The sequence below is a fragment of the Ceratotherium simum genome, chromosome 30 (assembly GCF_057802395.1).
Source record: "Ceratotherium simum simum isolate JZ-2026a chromosome 30, ASM5780239v1, whole genome shotgun sequence".
NCBI lineage: Eukaryota > Metazoa > Chordata > Mammalia > Perissodactyla > Rhinocerotidae > Ceratotherium > Ceratotherium simum.
The window spans coordinates 37,979,099-37,993,912 of record NC_141929.1 but is presented as its reverse complement, the minus strand read 5'-3'; the positions used below and the strand labels follow the sequence as shown (position 1 = coordinate 37,993,912).

Below are 14,814 nucleotides of genomic sequence, written 5' to 3'. Positions count from 1 at the left end.
ATTGAGCCTCATTGGTGCAGCTTGGGTCAAACCCCCATTGCTGAACCCGTCACTGAGGCCTGGTGGTTGCAGTATGCAACTTGGCCCTGAGTGAGGGGTGGGGTCTTGGCCCTGTCCTCCCAAACCTCCAGACAGAGACAGGGGAGGGGTGTTTCCTCAGGGCAAATCGAGGGCCTCTTAAGAAGGGAGAGTGGGTGCTGGGTGGGCACAATGCTGTGATCCTGTGCCTCCTGGTGCTTCCCTATCCACCATCTCGTTAGTTCCCACAGCAGCCTGTGAGGAGGGGAATCTCAACCCCATAGCTGCTGCTCCTGGAACCCCAGTTCTGGAGCCGAGGCCTGCCCATTCTTTTCCTGCTTTGCAGGGAAGAAATTGAAGACCTGTCCAATCTTGTTTTCATTTCATCTTCATTTCTGCATGATTTCTGGTTAGTCGTAGCTTCTGGTACACTAACTGGATTTCTTTGCTCCTTAGCAACTGCCACTCCTCACACACACACACCTTACCCACCAAATTGTTGCCATAATTAATAGCAGATGGGTCTAAAATCTTCATTTCTAAAGGAGAGAAGGGGCAGCAGAGTGACCCATGGTTTTCCTCATGACGTGGTGCACAAACCTCCTCCCTTTGGGTCTGGGAGGAGGAGGAGGAGGACTCTGCCTGGCTTGTTGAAGGTGGAGCTGGGCTGACCCTCCCAAGACCCACGTGCCCCAGAGAGCCTGGTCCCCTGATTGCCATGGGTGTGGGGCGTTCATCTCCACGGGCCAAGCAGGGTGCTGGCCGCTGAGTGTAGACTGAATACAGCGAGTGGGGGTGCTGCGCATGTCTGCAGTCTAGTGGGAGAGACGGACAGCGAGGGTGGACAGAAAAACAAACAGTTCCAAACCAGGCAAGTGTTCCAGAGGATTGAGAGAGCCACACGGTTGGCTCCTCGAGGGCAGCCGGAGCACAGGTGCAGGAACTGCTTCCCTCACCGTCTTATTGGGGAAGAACATCGCCCTTCAGGAAGAAAGCTCACTCGGGCAGGTGGGAGGCCTGGGTATCGTCACTGTCAGATGAGGTAGAAAGGGGTCTGGAGACTGGTTGGGGAGAATGTGGGAGAAATCAAGTGGGTGTCCAGCCTGAGTCCTCTCCTCCTTGCTTGTTCTGGAAAGTTCCTTTGGGCCCGTCCTGGCTTGTCCCTGGAAGCGGCATCAGCAGCTGGGCTTCACGGCACGCAGCCTGGCTGCGGGTTGACCCTGAGCCCCTGAGCCCTCCCTCGGCACAGCCTGCGGGCTCAGCCCTCCGGGACTTCTGGTGACTGTCCCTGCCTGTCCTCTCCCGCAGGTGTACCAGGACAACGTGTACTCTCCGGACTGCAGCTTCCACTCCTTTAAGAAGGTGCTTTACGAGATGGGGCCCGAGTACTCCAGCAACGTGGAGCTCGCCTCCTTCCACTCCACCTCCAAGGGCTACATGGGCGAGTATGTTGCCCTCCACTTCTTCCCGCTGCGCCTGGGCCTGCGGTCCCAGCGCTCCTCTGCCCCGCCCCGCGGTCGACCCACTGGGCAGAGCAGGCCACCCTTATCCACAGCCTCTGCTGCCCTGAGAAGCAGGAGGAGAGATGCCGCACCTCCCCGGGGGGAGCCCAGTGGTGTGAGGACAGCCCTGTGCGAGGGCTTGTCTAAAATAAGGCGATGCTTGAAAGAAACCAGACTGGAGAAATGAAATGCCAACAGGGCCTCACGGCAGCCCTGACACTGGTGTTTTCTGCCAGCCCTGTCACTGTTGCTCCGACATTGACCAAAGCCTGAGTGGCCAGAGAAGGCAGGTTGAGTGGACAAGTGCTGACAGGCCAGCGGGCCGGCTCTGTGTGCAAAAGCCCTGTACACATCCCGCCTTAGCACTCGTGACCTCAAGGGCCAAAGAGTCGGCTTCCCTTCCGAATTCATTCATTCGGCTAATATTGATTGAGCTTCCGCGGCAAGTCCAGGACTCCTCTGAGCACTGAGGTTACAGCAGTGAGCAAACCACAGCAGAGCCTGCCCGCCCAGGGCTTGTGTTCTAGTGACGAGAGAGAGGCAGTAGACAAATGAGGAAAATCATGTGTCAGGTGGGCAGAAATAATTAGAGAAGAGATGGCAATGCCAGGAGGTGGGGATGGGCTCACTGAGGAGTTGGCTTTTGAGTTGAGACATGAAGGAGGGGAGGGAGGGAGCTATGCAGATATCTGAGGGAAGAGCATTCTGATGGAGGGAACAGCATGTGCAAAGGCCCTGAGGTAGAAGCATGCAAGGCCTGTTCAAGGAGCAACCAGGGGACTGGAAAGGAATGAGTGAGGGGGAAAGTGGCAGAAGTTGAGACCAAAGAAGTTAGGAGGCCGGATCATCTGGGCTACTTAGGTTACTTTTTGCTTTTACTCAGAGTGAGATGGGAGCCATTGGAGGGTTTTAATGGAGGCGTGACCTCACATGACTTATGTTTTACTAGACTCTCTCTGATTGCTGTGTAATGTGGACAGGGACAGAAGTGGGGACTCAAGTCACGCGGCTATTACAGTCCAGGCAAGAGGTCCCAGTCAGGGCGGGGATAGGGAGAAGACATTGGATCCTGGATGTATTTGAAGGTAGAGTTGACAGGAGTTGCTTGATGGAAAAGATGGGCGTGAGAGAGAGGAGTCAAGGATGATTCTCAAGTGTTTTGTTCAGACAACAGGAAGGATGGAGTTGCCATCGATAGATGAGGAAGGCAGTGAGGGAAGCCGCTTTGAGGAAAAGATCAGGAGCTGGTTTTGGGCATGTGAAATTTGTAAATGCCCATTTGACGTCCAGACAGAGATGGATGTGTGAGTCTGTGGCTCAGAGCTGAGATCCAGCTGGAGATTTAAGATTGGGAGAGGTCAGTGTCTGAGTGGTTAGATAGAACTCTGAGCCTGATGTCCCAGGGGGAGTGAGGGTAGATGAGAGAAGGTCCAAGGACTGGGCGTGGCCCTCACTGCTCAGAAACTGGGGGAGGAGAGGAGGAACCTGCAAAGGAGCCGAGAAGGAAACACCAGTGTGTTTACAGCTGAGAGCATCCATCCCCAACATTGTGGGGGTTCTGCTCTGTGCCGGGCATGGGGGGGAGGGCTCTGGTTTTTTAAGCTGAGGCCAGTGTAACCATGAAGCTTGGAGAGGAGCTGTCCTCTTGGGGGATTGCCCAGCTGATCTTGGCTTTGTTTGGTGTGGGCAGGGTCAATTTACACCGGTCTTTCTGTCTACCCGGTAGCAGTGCTGGGCTCTTGCTAGATTTTCACGTGCTGTGTAGCTCTTTTCCTAAACAAATCTGTTCTCTCTTAACTCGTTTTTCAAACTCAAGCGTGTTTCTCACATGCCTGTCCACCCCTCCATCTGGGTTACTGATGACTGTTTTCACAGTCAGTCTCCTGGGTGTTGGTGTCCTGAGTTCTGACCTGTTGCCCTCAGATCCTGACTACCTAGGATCAGGCTGTTTTGCTCAATTGGATTTTCTGCACATCAGCAAAGGATTAAGCAGAAAGTTCTTTCTTTCCTCCTTCGTACTGGAAAGCTTCGGAGATGCCGGAATTTCTCTTTCTGCCTTGGAAAGTCCAGTCGTGGGCTCAGATGGGGATCTGCTCTGCCAGTCGAGTTCGGCAGCCTGACCCCAGAAGCGCTGTAGTGAGAGTCTCTCCATGTCAGGTGCTCTGCGGTTGAGGGGTACAGTAGGCAGAGGGAGGTTGGATCAGGTTCCTGCCTCAGGGTGCCCGCGTTCCTGAGGCCGTTGGTCTGCACATTGTCAGTCACCATCCAGAGAAGCAGCCACAGCTCCAGAAAGTGTGGCCGATTTGTTTTTTTTTTTAACTCATTGCATGATCTCAGCTTATTTTCATGTAATTTGACTCTTTATCAGTCAGGAGCCTTTTGGCAATAAGTAACAGAAACAGCTTGCACTGGCCTACATTGAAGAGGCGTTTTTTTTTAATCCATGTTGGTAAAAGGTCCAGGAGTAAAGTCAAATCAGGGACTTAAAGATGTCAGCAGGACTCTGTCTCTGCTTTCTTGCTTTTTCTCATTTTCTTGCTCAGCTCTCCTCTCCTTTGGGTTGGCTTTGTTTTCAGGCAGCAAAGAGTTCCGGCGAAAGTCCTCAGGCTGACACTCGTTAACACCAGTGCATCGTGTGCCCCCTGGGGCCTGTGCAGGAGAGGGCTGGGGAGTCGTGTGCCCCTCTGGAGCAGGGGCTAGGGCGTCAGGTGGGGCTCAGGCTAAGCTGCTGTGACGAAGATGCCCAAAAGTACAGTGGCTCAGACAGGGTGCGAGTGTGTCTCTCTTTGACACAACGGTGCAAAGGCGGGGGAGGGCCAGGGCGGGCTCTGCTCTACAAGGTCGTTCAAGGACTGGGGCTGGTGGGGCGGCTCTGTCTTCTCAACACATGGCGTCCATCTCTAGCACTGAGGCTGCTGCTCCAGTGTCTCCAGTTCCCGGGAAGTGGGAAAAAGGAAAGAGGTGGGAGAGAGCATGCTGTTTCCTTGTAAGGAAGTGATGTGGGATTTGCACATATCACTTCCACTTGCCTTCCATTGGCAAGAACTCAGCCACACCTGGCCACTCAGTGTTGGGCATGGGGATGGTTACAGGAGGTTCTGGCCAGCCGGATTGCACTTAGTTGAGGTTTCTCTGTAACTGGTGGGTCCTGCCCCCTCTTCAACCCTCCAGGTGTGGCTACAGAGGGGGCTACATGGAGGTGATCAACCTGCACCCTGAGATCAAGGGCCAGCTGGTAAAGCTGCTCTCAGTACGTCTGTGCCCACCAGTGTCCGGGCAGGCTGCCATGGACATTGTCGTGAACCCCCCGGTGCCGGGAGAGGAGTCCTTCGAGCAGTTCAGCAGGGTGAGTCGGCTGTGTCTGTGGCTTGTCTGTATTGCTGCTGCGGCCAGGGTCACCCCAGCTAGTCTCTCTGGATGGCCTCCAGGAGGTGCGCCGAGTTCCTCTTGCTGCCTGACCCACCCCCGTGAGCTTGAGTCTGAGGATGCAGCTGGGCTGTGTTCTGAAGCAGAGGGACCGTGCACCCTTCCCCTCCTCGCCTGTGAGCACTGTGCGTGAGCAGGCACCCAGAGGGAAGGGCCTTGGGTCCCGAGAACACCCTGCGGGGATTCTGTTACTAAACCGAGGGAGGAAATGGACGTGACATCGATTCCAGGCCAGGGGCGTGCCTCTGGCCCACCGGGACGTCCTCGCAGCACAAAGTGATGCAGTCAGACCCTTCCGATTGCAAGAGACAAAAACCGGACTTGAACTAGTTTAAACGAAAAAGGAATTTATGGGTCTCATGACCAAGAGGTCAGTTCCTACCTGTTCCAGGCTCACAGGTTCACCTCTTTTTTTATTGTGGTAAAATACAGAACATAAAATTTACCATTTTAACCATTTTTAACTGTACAGTTTAGTGCATAAAGTACACTCACGTTGTTGTGCAACCATCACTACCATCCATCTCCGGAACTTTTTCATCATCCCAAACTGCAACTGTGTACCCGTTAAACACTAACTCCGCATTCCCCCCAGCCCCTGGTGACCTCTGTTTTACTCTCTGTCTCTGTGAGTTTGACTACTCCAGGGACCTCATATGAGTGGGATCAGACAGTGTGTGTCTTTCTGTGACTGGTTTATTTCGCTCAGCATGACGTCCTCAAGGTAGTCCGTGTTGTAGCAGGTGTCAGTACTCCATTCCTTTTTAGGCTGAGTGATATTCCATTGTGTGCGTATGGTATGTTTTCTTTATCTCTTCGTCCGCAGGCCACACCTTTGTGTCCCTTTCCCGGCAGTCCTTGCAGAAGTCCTGGACCGACTCTGCTCCAGCTTTCGACACATGTCCAGCTCTGAGCCAGTCACTCATTTGTCACGTGCCCCGTGTACACCACAGAGATTGAGAGGGGGGGAGGGCTGTCTCCTGGAAGCATGTTCTAGGGTGTTCTGTGCAGGGCCAAGTCCATTCAGACTGATGGGCGGGGACTGGTTTGGTTTGGTTTGTTTTGTTTTTGTGAGGAAGATCAGCCCTGAGCTAACATCCATGCCAATCCCCCTCTTTTTTTTTTTTGCTGAGGAAGACTGGTCCTGGGCTAATATCTGTGCCTATCTTCCTCCACTTTATATGGGACGCCGCCACAGCATGGCTTGACAAGTGGTGTGTCGGTGCGCGCCCGGGATCCGAACCCGGGCTGCCAGCAGCAGAGCGCACGCACTTAACTACTACGCCACGGGGCCGGCCCCAGGGACTGGTTTTTCTCGCTCTCAGGAATGACATCCTGGGACAAGAATGGAACCCGTGACACAGGCTCCCCAGGACCTACCTGTGGCCTGCCCCCCCCCCCACCGTGTACTTGTGTGCCCCACACCCCAGGGCACACAGTAGCCTCTTGGGCTGAGCGTCTGTGGAAGAAGTTCCTGTGGGGGATGTGCATTGCACCCAGCTCCCTGGGTTGTGGTGCTCGTGTGCATGCAAATGCGCCTTTCGCCAGTCTGCCCTGTTACCCCGGTGCTGAAGGGACAAGTTCCAGTGGCTGGGGCCATTCTGTGAAGTCCAGAGATGCTGACTCCTGTGCTCTCTCTGTCTCATCAGGAGAAGGAGTTCGTCCTGGGTAATCTGGCCAAGAAAGCTAAGCTGACAGAAGACTTGTTTAACCAAGTCCCAGGAATTCACTGCAACCCCTTGCAGGGTGCCATGTACGCCTTTCCTCGGATCTTCATCCCCACCAAAGCCGTGGAGGCAGCTCAGGTCTGGGGCGCCGGCCGGCCAGCTCTCTCACCAGTTCACTGGGGACTGCGGGGTTGGGGCTGCTTCAGGCCTTGGGGAGCAAAAGTGCTGGCCCTAGAGGCTCTGGACTTTGCGGCCCGCTCTGTCAGATGGTGCTTACTGCATCAAAGTGACGGGCTCCGGAGGCCCAGCCCCGACGGTGTGCTCAGGGACGGGGCAGGGGGGTGGCCCCGGGTGAGCCCCGCCGCTCCAGGCTCTGTTAATGTGGGTGCGCTGAAGGCAGGTGCGCAGGTGTGATGTGATGCATTTAAAACTGAAGAGACGTGAGGGAGCACTGAGAGCGTCCCTCCGCCCCTGCCACTGTGCCTGAGAACACTGCTTCTCAAGCTCTAGTGTGGTCACGGACCACCCAGGGTCTTGTCCAGACCCCGCTTCTGGCTCAGGAAGCCTGCGGAGGGGCCCAGGCTTCACAACTCCAGCAAGTTCTCCGATGGTCCCGCAGAGTCTACCTTGAGGATCAGGGGCCAGAGCAGTGTTTCTGAAAGTGTCCTGACACCCCCACACCTCCTCAATCTGGCCCCCCCAGACCTGTTGAATCCGAATCCCTGGTGTGGGAGCCCGAGAATCTGTTTGACAGGCTCCCCAGGTTGTGCAGAGCCAGCTGTGAGCAGCACTGTCAACAGTGCCCGAGAAGCTGGTCCCTGCAAGTGCCACCGGGCGCAGAGCCTAGGGCCCCACTGTCGGAGGGCCGTGTGCCTTGGCAGGTAGGAGGCCACCGTCAGCGCTCACGGAGCAGCTGCCGAGGGCAGGGTGCACGGGAAGTAGCCTTGCTCTCCCGGGTGGGGATCAGAAACGCCACAGCCCACAGCAGCCTGAAGTAGCCTTCGCTTCCTTGTTCCCACACCAGCTCCCAGCGGCGTCCGGCTCCTGCCTTGGTCCTCGCAGGAAGGGGAGGGGAGGCCGGGGGAGGGCCCTGCCATGGGAAGGAACCTGCTGTTTTGATTGTATTTGGCTTTGAGTTTTTAATGTGTTTGTGCAGCACGGAATGAATCCTAAGTTCTGCCCTGCTCCCACAGGCCCATAAGATGGCCCCTGACATGTTCTACTGCATGAAGCTCCTGGAGGAGACTGGCATCTGCGTCGTGCCCGGCAGCGGCTTCGGGCAGAGGGAAGGCACCTACCACTTCAGGTACCACTTCCTCCCTGCACCCGGGCTGCTCCCAGACGTGTGTTGGGAAACTTGGCTTCTTAACCTAGAGCACAGGCTGCTTCAGGGACTGAGGTGTGTGCAGCCCTGCCGCTCCCCCGAGATACACCCCCACCCATCCCACCCCCGTCTGTCCTGCTGCAGGGCGAAGCTGAGACCCAGTGCCCGGGGGTTCAGGAAAACTGGGTGGCCTCCAAGGTCATCTCCTTGACCACCCTGTCCCCCAGCACCGCCTCCATCTGTCACATACCGTCTGAACTGTTCCCGCGGTGTGTTTTCTTCTTGTTTCCCTGTCCCTTTTCAACTCCATGACAGCAGCGTCCAGCGGCCAGGTGCTCAGTAGCTGCACCAAGAGCCTGCCAATTTGCCGCATCCCAAACCCAGGGGAATTAGCTCCACTCACCGTGACGTGCTTCCCGGGGCGCAACTCCACCCCTGCCCAGACGGGGCCTCCCAGAGCTGAGCGAGCTGGAGGCCAGTTCTGTTGAGAACAGCACCTTCTCCGTGCACCGTGCTCTCAGATGTCTCCTGCAGCAGATGCTAAAAAAAGAAATGTCATGAGCTTAGTTAGCACCTGGAGCCAAGTCTTGACTCGGTCAAGGTCGTGGGCGGTGTGCCCTGGACGGACATACGTGTGCGGTTGGCCTTGCCATCCTAGCTGGGTTCACCTCAGTGATTCCTGGCTCGTTCAGAAAGCGGTTAAATCTCACGGGCAGCCCCTAGGGTTGGAAAGCATATTGACAGTATTGGAGGGGGAATTGGTTACCATGGCAACTTGGGAATTCCTTTGGAGGGAGAGTTATCTCTCGAGGTTCCCACTGTAAGAGACCGACTGCTGGAGATGAAAAAGGCCAGCTAGGAGGAGTGAAGTCTCACTGAGTGTCTGTAGGAAATACCAAGTCATGCTCTAGAGAAGTTCTCTTCACTGGTCAGAATGTTGTGCAGCCTTTTGCGATGATGGGGGATGTGTCTTAGTGAGCTGGAATGCTGCCACCAGCTTATTCTTTGTTCACGTGAATTACTTGGGTGAAAAATACATGTATGAATGCGGGGGAAAGTGGTTCAGCACATGCCGGATGCCTTCCTGGGGCTGGAGCTATCACCGCGGACAACACGGGCCCGTCCCCGCGCGGCTCGCCCACACCTCTGGGCACCTGCAGGTGAAGGAGTGAGTTGCTGGGTGCATTCCTGTCCCCTCTTCTGGAGCAGCTTGTGTCCAGGCTGATGCTGTGCTCTTTCCTGACAGGATGACCATTCTCCCTCCAGTGGATAAGCTGAAGACAGTTCTACAGAAGGTGAAAGACTTTCACATGAAGTTCCTGGAGAAGCACGCGTGAGGGCTCCTCAGGCCCCAGAGCGAGACCGGTCCTCGGGCCTTCCTCCTGATGCTCACCCAGACCAGACTGAACTCGCCTCCCCAGCAACTCTGCCTCAGGCCTCACAAAGGTCACTGGTTGCTTTCGTTGTCATTTTGCCCCAGGAGACTTCTTTCTTTTGTGCCTTGATGTGGGAGCACTTCTCTTCTGAGCAAATGTGAATTGGGGATATCTCAGAAGACCGGTTTTTTTGATGCAACCAAAGTAGAGGGGACTTGCTCAACGTATGTGGCCGGCATTCTCTGAATCTGTTGTTACTTCTGGAAGTTCATTTGGGGTTTAAACCAACCAGGGTGTATTGGGTGAGATGTTTCAGATCTGGAGAAACAAGAAGGTGTTGGGAAATATGACTTAACCGTGGTGAGGACTGGAAATAGCAACCTCACCACGTGATCTGTGAAATAAAACCCTTAGCGGTGTGAAAATCTAGTCCTTCCAACAGGAGACCCTGGAAGTCCACTGGAGGCTCCCAGGGGCCCACCCTCTGGCCTGGAGGCAGACAGCCTATCTCTCAGATGAGACTGGTGAGGCTGCAGTGCATGAGCTGGACTGGATACCAGGCTAGGTTGTGGCGGGCTCTGCGGGCTGTGGCAAGGTCAGGGGCCCCTGCAGCAGAGGAGTGGTGCAAGCCAGGCTCTGAGTTGAACCGGGTCTCCACTTGGGAGCACGCAGCAGGGAGTAGGGACTCCGCACACGTGAGGGCTCTGGGGTGAAGGGTCCTCTTGAGCATATTTAGGCTGGGACCCCCATCTGAGAGGCCCCCTGGACTCCAGGGACACAAGGTACAGACAAGGAATATCCCAGTCCTGTGGAGGGATCCTGCCTGGTGGCGTGTGGCTCCATCCCACTGTAACCCAGCTACCAGTCTCTCCCACGAGCTTGACTGAACACACGTCGCCCCCAGCTGGCGACAGCAGGGACAAGGAAACACTGAAAATATGCTAATGAGGGAGGGGCATCCTCAAGGACTTGATAGTCAAAATGCCCCCCACCGTTCTCCCCCTCCCATAGTGTCTGTGGAGTTTTTTCAAACTGTATTTGGTCTGTTCCCTAGCTCTTACTTGGTCCAAGTGCCTGGTAGCTCGGCTGCTATGGAAGAATACATGTGATCTGATTCGAAGTTGATAAAAGTGTTTTAACTTAATGCAAAGTGTTTTGCCTCCACATCTGCTGCTAGCTTCCCTCCCAGGGTCTGCAGACTCTCCTGTAGCATCAGTCAGCTCTCCAGGCTGGAGCGATGTAGTCCGCCAAGGCTGTAGCTTCCCTGGCGTTAGCAAACTTGGGTAGGGGGCCCCACACACAGTCCCAGAAAGTGGGTGCTACGGGCAGCAGCAGGCTGAGTGCCCTCTTCTCCTTCACCAAGAGCCTCCCTCCTACCATTGGCCTTCCCGAGTGGTCAGTTAGGGAAGCCAAGGCCAGCTCAGGAGTCTGGGGACCCAGCAAGTCTCAAGTAGGATTGAAGGAGCTGGAGCGAGACAGCTGAAGGCATGAGCTCTGAAAGCAGCCTCCTGTGCTGTAATTTCCACACTGGGCTCATGCGGGGGACACAGTAGGGAACTTCACACTGGCCTCACTCACTAGCGTTGCAGTTCCCATGAAGGAAGTAACCACAGTCTCCAATAACAAAGGGAATGTTCTGGGACTTTTCCATCCTTAAAAAATTGAGAAAATTGCGTGTGTGCTTGTTGACAGTATATAAACCAGGATGTGTCCCAGAGTAGTGAGATTTCGGTGGAAAGGTTAAATAGTAGAAGCTAGTATATTTTTTATATTTTTGTAACAATTGCTTTTTTCATGGGGGAGATGGGTTTAGTATTTGTAGTCTTAACAAGTCCAGTAGTTTTTTATAAATCTCTTTAGATTATAAATAACCCCTAAAAACTTTGCAAACATTTACATGATTTTTTAAAAGATGCCGTATACACTTGGTTTGCTTTTAAAATAAATGAATAAAAACATCATAAGGTCAGCTGGTTTAGGAGGTTAACTTCATTCAGGTAGGAATGCTGATCACCACAGATTTGATTTTCTGCAGATTCTATTCTGGTGTCTCATTTGGGCCCCACCAGAGCAGGCCATTTGTTGTCTGGATTGCACTTGAAATCAACACCTATGGAGTTTCCTGTCGTTCATCTAGATCCGCGCCTGGGGGCTGCTGGGCTGTACCACAGGGGGTCCATTGCTGTGCACCTCGAGGCCCGGCTGGTGGTTGTCCCAACGGTGTGTGGATTTGCAGGAAGAGCTGACAGGCCCGCCTGTCCCTGTTTTCCAATCTAGATTCTCATAGGCATCTCTTGACAAAGGTACTTAATGATGGCTCTGCTGGAAATTTCTAAACAATAAAGTACATGTCCAAAATGGTAACTGTGTTTAACTTTCCTCATAGTTTAAATCTAAAAATCAAGTGGACTTCACTAATTGTACATCTTCACTCTGTAACTTATGTTCCTAACGCTATGTAATGAACATTCTCCCCCAAATACTACAAACTTCAGTCACAGCTTCTCAGTTTCTGTTTCTTCTTAGATGTCAACCCTAAGGACCCTGAGCTGCTTTTTGTCACTTGAGGTGGGAAAACTTCATGGATTCATTGAAATAGAATGTAGTTAAAATGAATACAGACCTTGGCTTTCTCGTGGAGGTGAAATAACTAACAGCTGCTTCCAGGGCTGGGGGAGCTGCAGAAGCAGCACTGGGAGGCCCGTGGGGACGGGGGCAGCGCCTATACGAGGGATTTCATTCATTGCCCCCGACTTTCCCAGATCCACATCAGTTTTCATGTGTGGTTTTGGAATTCAAAACTATTTTTCACCCAAAACTAAAATTTTTATGTTTTAAAGAAAATTTGGAAAACAAAGAAAGGACTCTTTCAGTTGGAAGAAATGGAAACCTACTCAAAGTAGCTTCAGTGGAAAAGAGGAATTTATTGCCTCGTGTGAGAGTTGATTGACGTCCTGGAGGGAAACTGGCTCCAGGCTGGCTTTGGTTCTCAGGGTCACTCTGTTAATGCAAAGCCCGTCTTGACCAGCTCCACGCCGAAGATTCCAGGGAATGACCTTTTTTTTTTTTTTTTGAGGAAGATCGGCCCTGAGCTAACATCCATGCCAATCCTCCTCTTTTTGCTGAGGAAGTCCAGCTCTGAGCTAACATCTATTGCCAATCCTCCTCCTTTTTTTCTCCCCAAAGCCCCAGTAGATAGTTGTATGTCACAGCTGCACATCCTTCTAGTTGCTGTATGTGGGACGCGGCCTCAGCATGGCCAGAGAAGCGGTGCGTTGGTGCGCGCCCGGGATCCGAACCCGGGCCACCGGTAGCGGAGTGCACGCACTTAACCGGTAAGCCATGGGGGCAGCCCCCCAAGGAATGGGGGGACCAGCTACCTTGGTCCATGTGCCCCTCCCTGAGCCAGTTTCTGTGGTCCCGAGAATAGAGTCCTTTGGTTGGCCCTGTGCACAGAGTGTGAGGTAGAAAAGGGGCTTAGAATCGCCAGCCCCCTCAGAGCCATTGGAGAAGAAGCTGCCCCCCCACCCTGTAGGAAAGGGGGTTGGAGGTGGTGCTGCACCAACAAGCCACATTTGCCACAGGTGGCTCTTGAGAGAGGGCTAAGGGAGGGAATGCTGTGTTCAAGGTGGGTTGAGCCATTACTGGTTGATAACCAAGAGGCATGGAGATGCTCTGCATCTTCCCTGACCATGCAGACACGGGAACATACACGTCTTGTCTGGGAAACTAAACTTGCTGTAATTTATTATACGTAGGGTTTATTAAGTAGGTGGGGATTGAGAAAGTTATTCTAGATTATTTTGGTATTGAGTTTGCTGTAACACACCTAGAAAGCCTTCAGCAAACATTCGATAAGGACCCAGCATAAGCCACAGACTTCTAGGGAATGGGGAGTCAAGGGCTAATAAGATGTGATCACTGTCCTCAAAAAACCTACAGATGGAACTGCCACCGGCCAGTTTGGGGCTCACATCCTGTCCACCCGGCGGTGCTGGGCTTCAAAGAAGTATGTGGATGAGACATCAGAGGAGGGGATGATGCTGTTCTCTACCAAGTTGTGGGGGTGCATCTACCCACGTCTTCTCTGTGCCTTCTGAGGTCTGCCAGTATCTTCCCTTGGCCTTCATCATGCCCCCAAGCCAGGAAACCCCCCTCCCCAAGAAAGAGGAAGATGAAACTTACTGCCAGACACCCACCCAGCGCTCTTCCTTAAGAGGCCCGGGTCAGCTAGAGTTTCATACTGAGATTTCATTCTCTCACTTAAAAAAAAAAAAAAACACATATTGACATTTTTTGTCTCCTCCCCAATTTCGTCTGTCTTTGCTCTGAATGCAAATACTGGGGCATCCTCTCGAAGTCCTTTTGAAGATATTAAATTTCAAAACTTTAAAAACATCAAGAATCCTAGTGATACTTAGAACAAAGAGCACAAAAGTGTACATTACACAAAAGTGTAAAATACAAAAAAATATTCTGATTATCAAAGTAAACATGCTCGTGTGGAAAAGCTAGAAAATAAAAGTCAAGAAAATTTGAAATCCCCTGTAATCCTCTAACCAGAGTTAATCAGGCCTAATGTTCTGGGAGATTTTCTCACTGTCCTTTTCCTGAGAATACGTTTATGTGGTGGAGACGTGTGTGTGTATGTGTGTGGTTTTGGATCCTAACTTTTCCCCCTTCAGCATTCGAACGTGGTAATAAAGGTGCCTGGTGAGCCATGTGGTTGGTTCGTCAGTTCTCTTCCCAGCGCCTTCTTCATCAGTTCTCTGGATGGATGGTCATTGAGTTAACTACACTCAAAGCATTTAGATTGTATACAGTTTTTGGTTTTTAAAGATAATGCCACATAAGAAACATCCTTACCTAAGGAGAGTATTCCCCTCCCTCACCCTTGAATTTAGGCTTGTGTGGAATATTCTTAGGAGTGGGTGTTTTCCATGAACTTCAAGGGACTCATCCCCAGGGCAGAGTCCAAAGTGGTACACACTTTGGCTCCAGCACTTACCAGCTGGTGGGATCACTGAACGTCAGTGTTATCATCTGTAAAATGGGGCTAATAATATCCACTCATGGAATAATAGGATAATTGTGGGCAGTAAATGGGGGGAAAAAAATGTGTGTATGTGTGACTTAGCATAGCTCCTGGCAAGTAGCCTCATTTGTTGAGCACTTTCCATGATTATCTCTTTTTTAGAGCAGTGCTGATATATGATGCATGTTCAATAAACATTTAACCTGAAGGGGAAAATATGCCCTCGATATGCTGGATACAATATGAGAATGACACTTTGAGGCAACAGAACCATTTCCCAACACTTCTGAACATATTCTGCTAGGCAAAGCACACTGGTTAGATATTTTTTTTGTCAGTGGTAACTTTTTTTTTTCAGTCACAGTTTCTGAAATAAAAAGGCATTGGGTCCATTTACACTAGTCTTTATGAAGTAGGTCCAACTTAAAAATCACTTTTCAGGGGCCAGCCCGGTGGCGCAAGTGGT

At 52.5% G+C, this 14,814-nt stretch overlaps 1 protein-coding gene across 2 annotated transcripts in view; it reads left to right on the top strand.

Moving 5' to 3' along the window:
- Window positions 1-11,677, top strand: part of GPT2 (glutamic--pyruvic transaminase 2) — a 32,946-nt gene extending 21,269 nt beyond the window's left edge. For both annotated transcript variants that reach the window (XM_087420319.1, XM_087420320.1), the window contains exons 8-12: window positions 1,327-1,463; window positions 4,692-4,866; window positions 6,596-6,751; window positions 7,807-7,919; window positions 9,184-11,677. In XM_087420319.1, coding sequence (XP_087276445.1) covers window positions 1,327-1,463; window positions 4,692-4,866; window positions 6,596-6,751; window positions 7,807-7,919; window positions 9,184-9,274 — 672 coding nt within the window. In that variant the 3' untranslated portion in view covers window positions 9,275-11,677. The remainder of the gene's footprint in view (window positions 1-1,326; window positions 1,464-4,691; window positions 4,867-6,595; window positions 6,752-7,806; window positions 7,920-9,183) is intronic.
- Window positions 11,678-14,814: the final 3,137 nt, after the last annotated feature.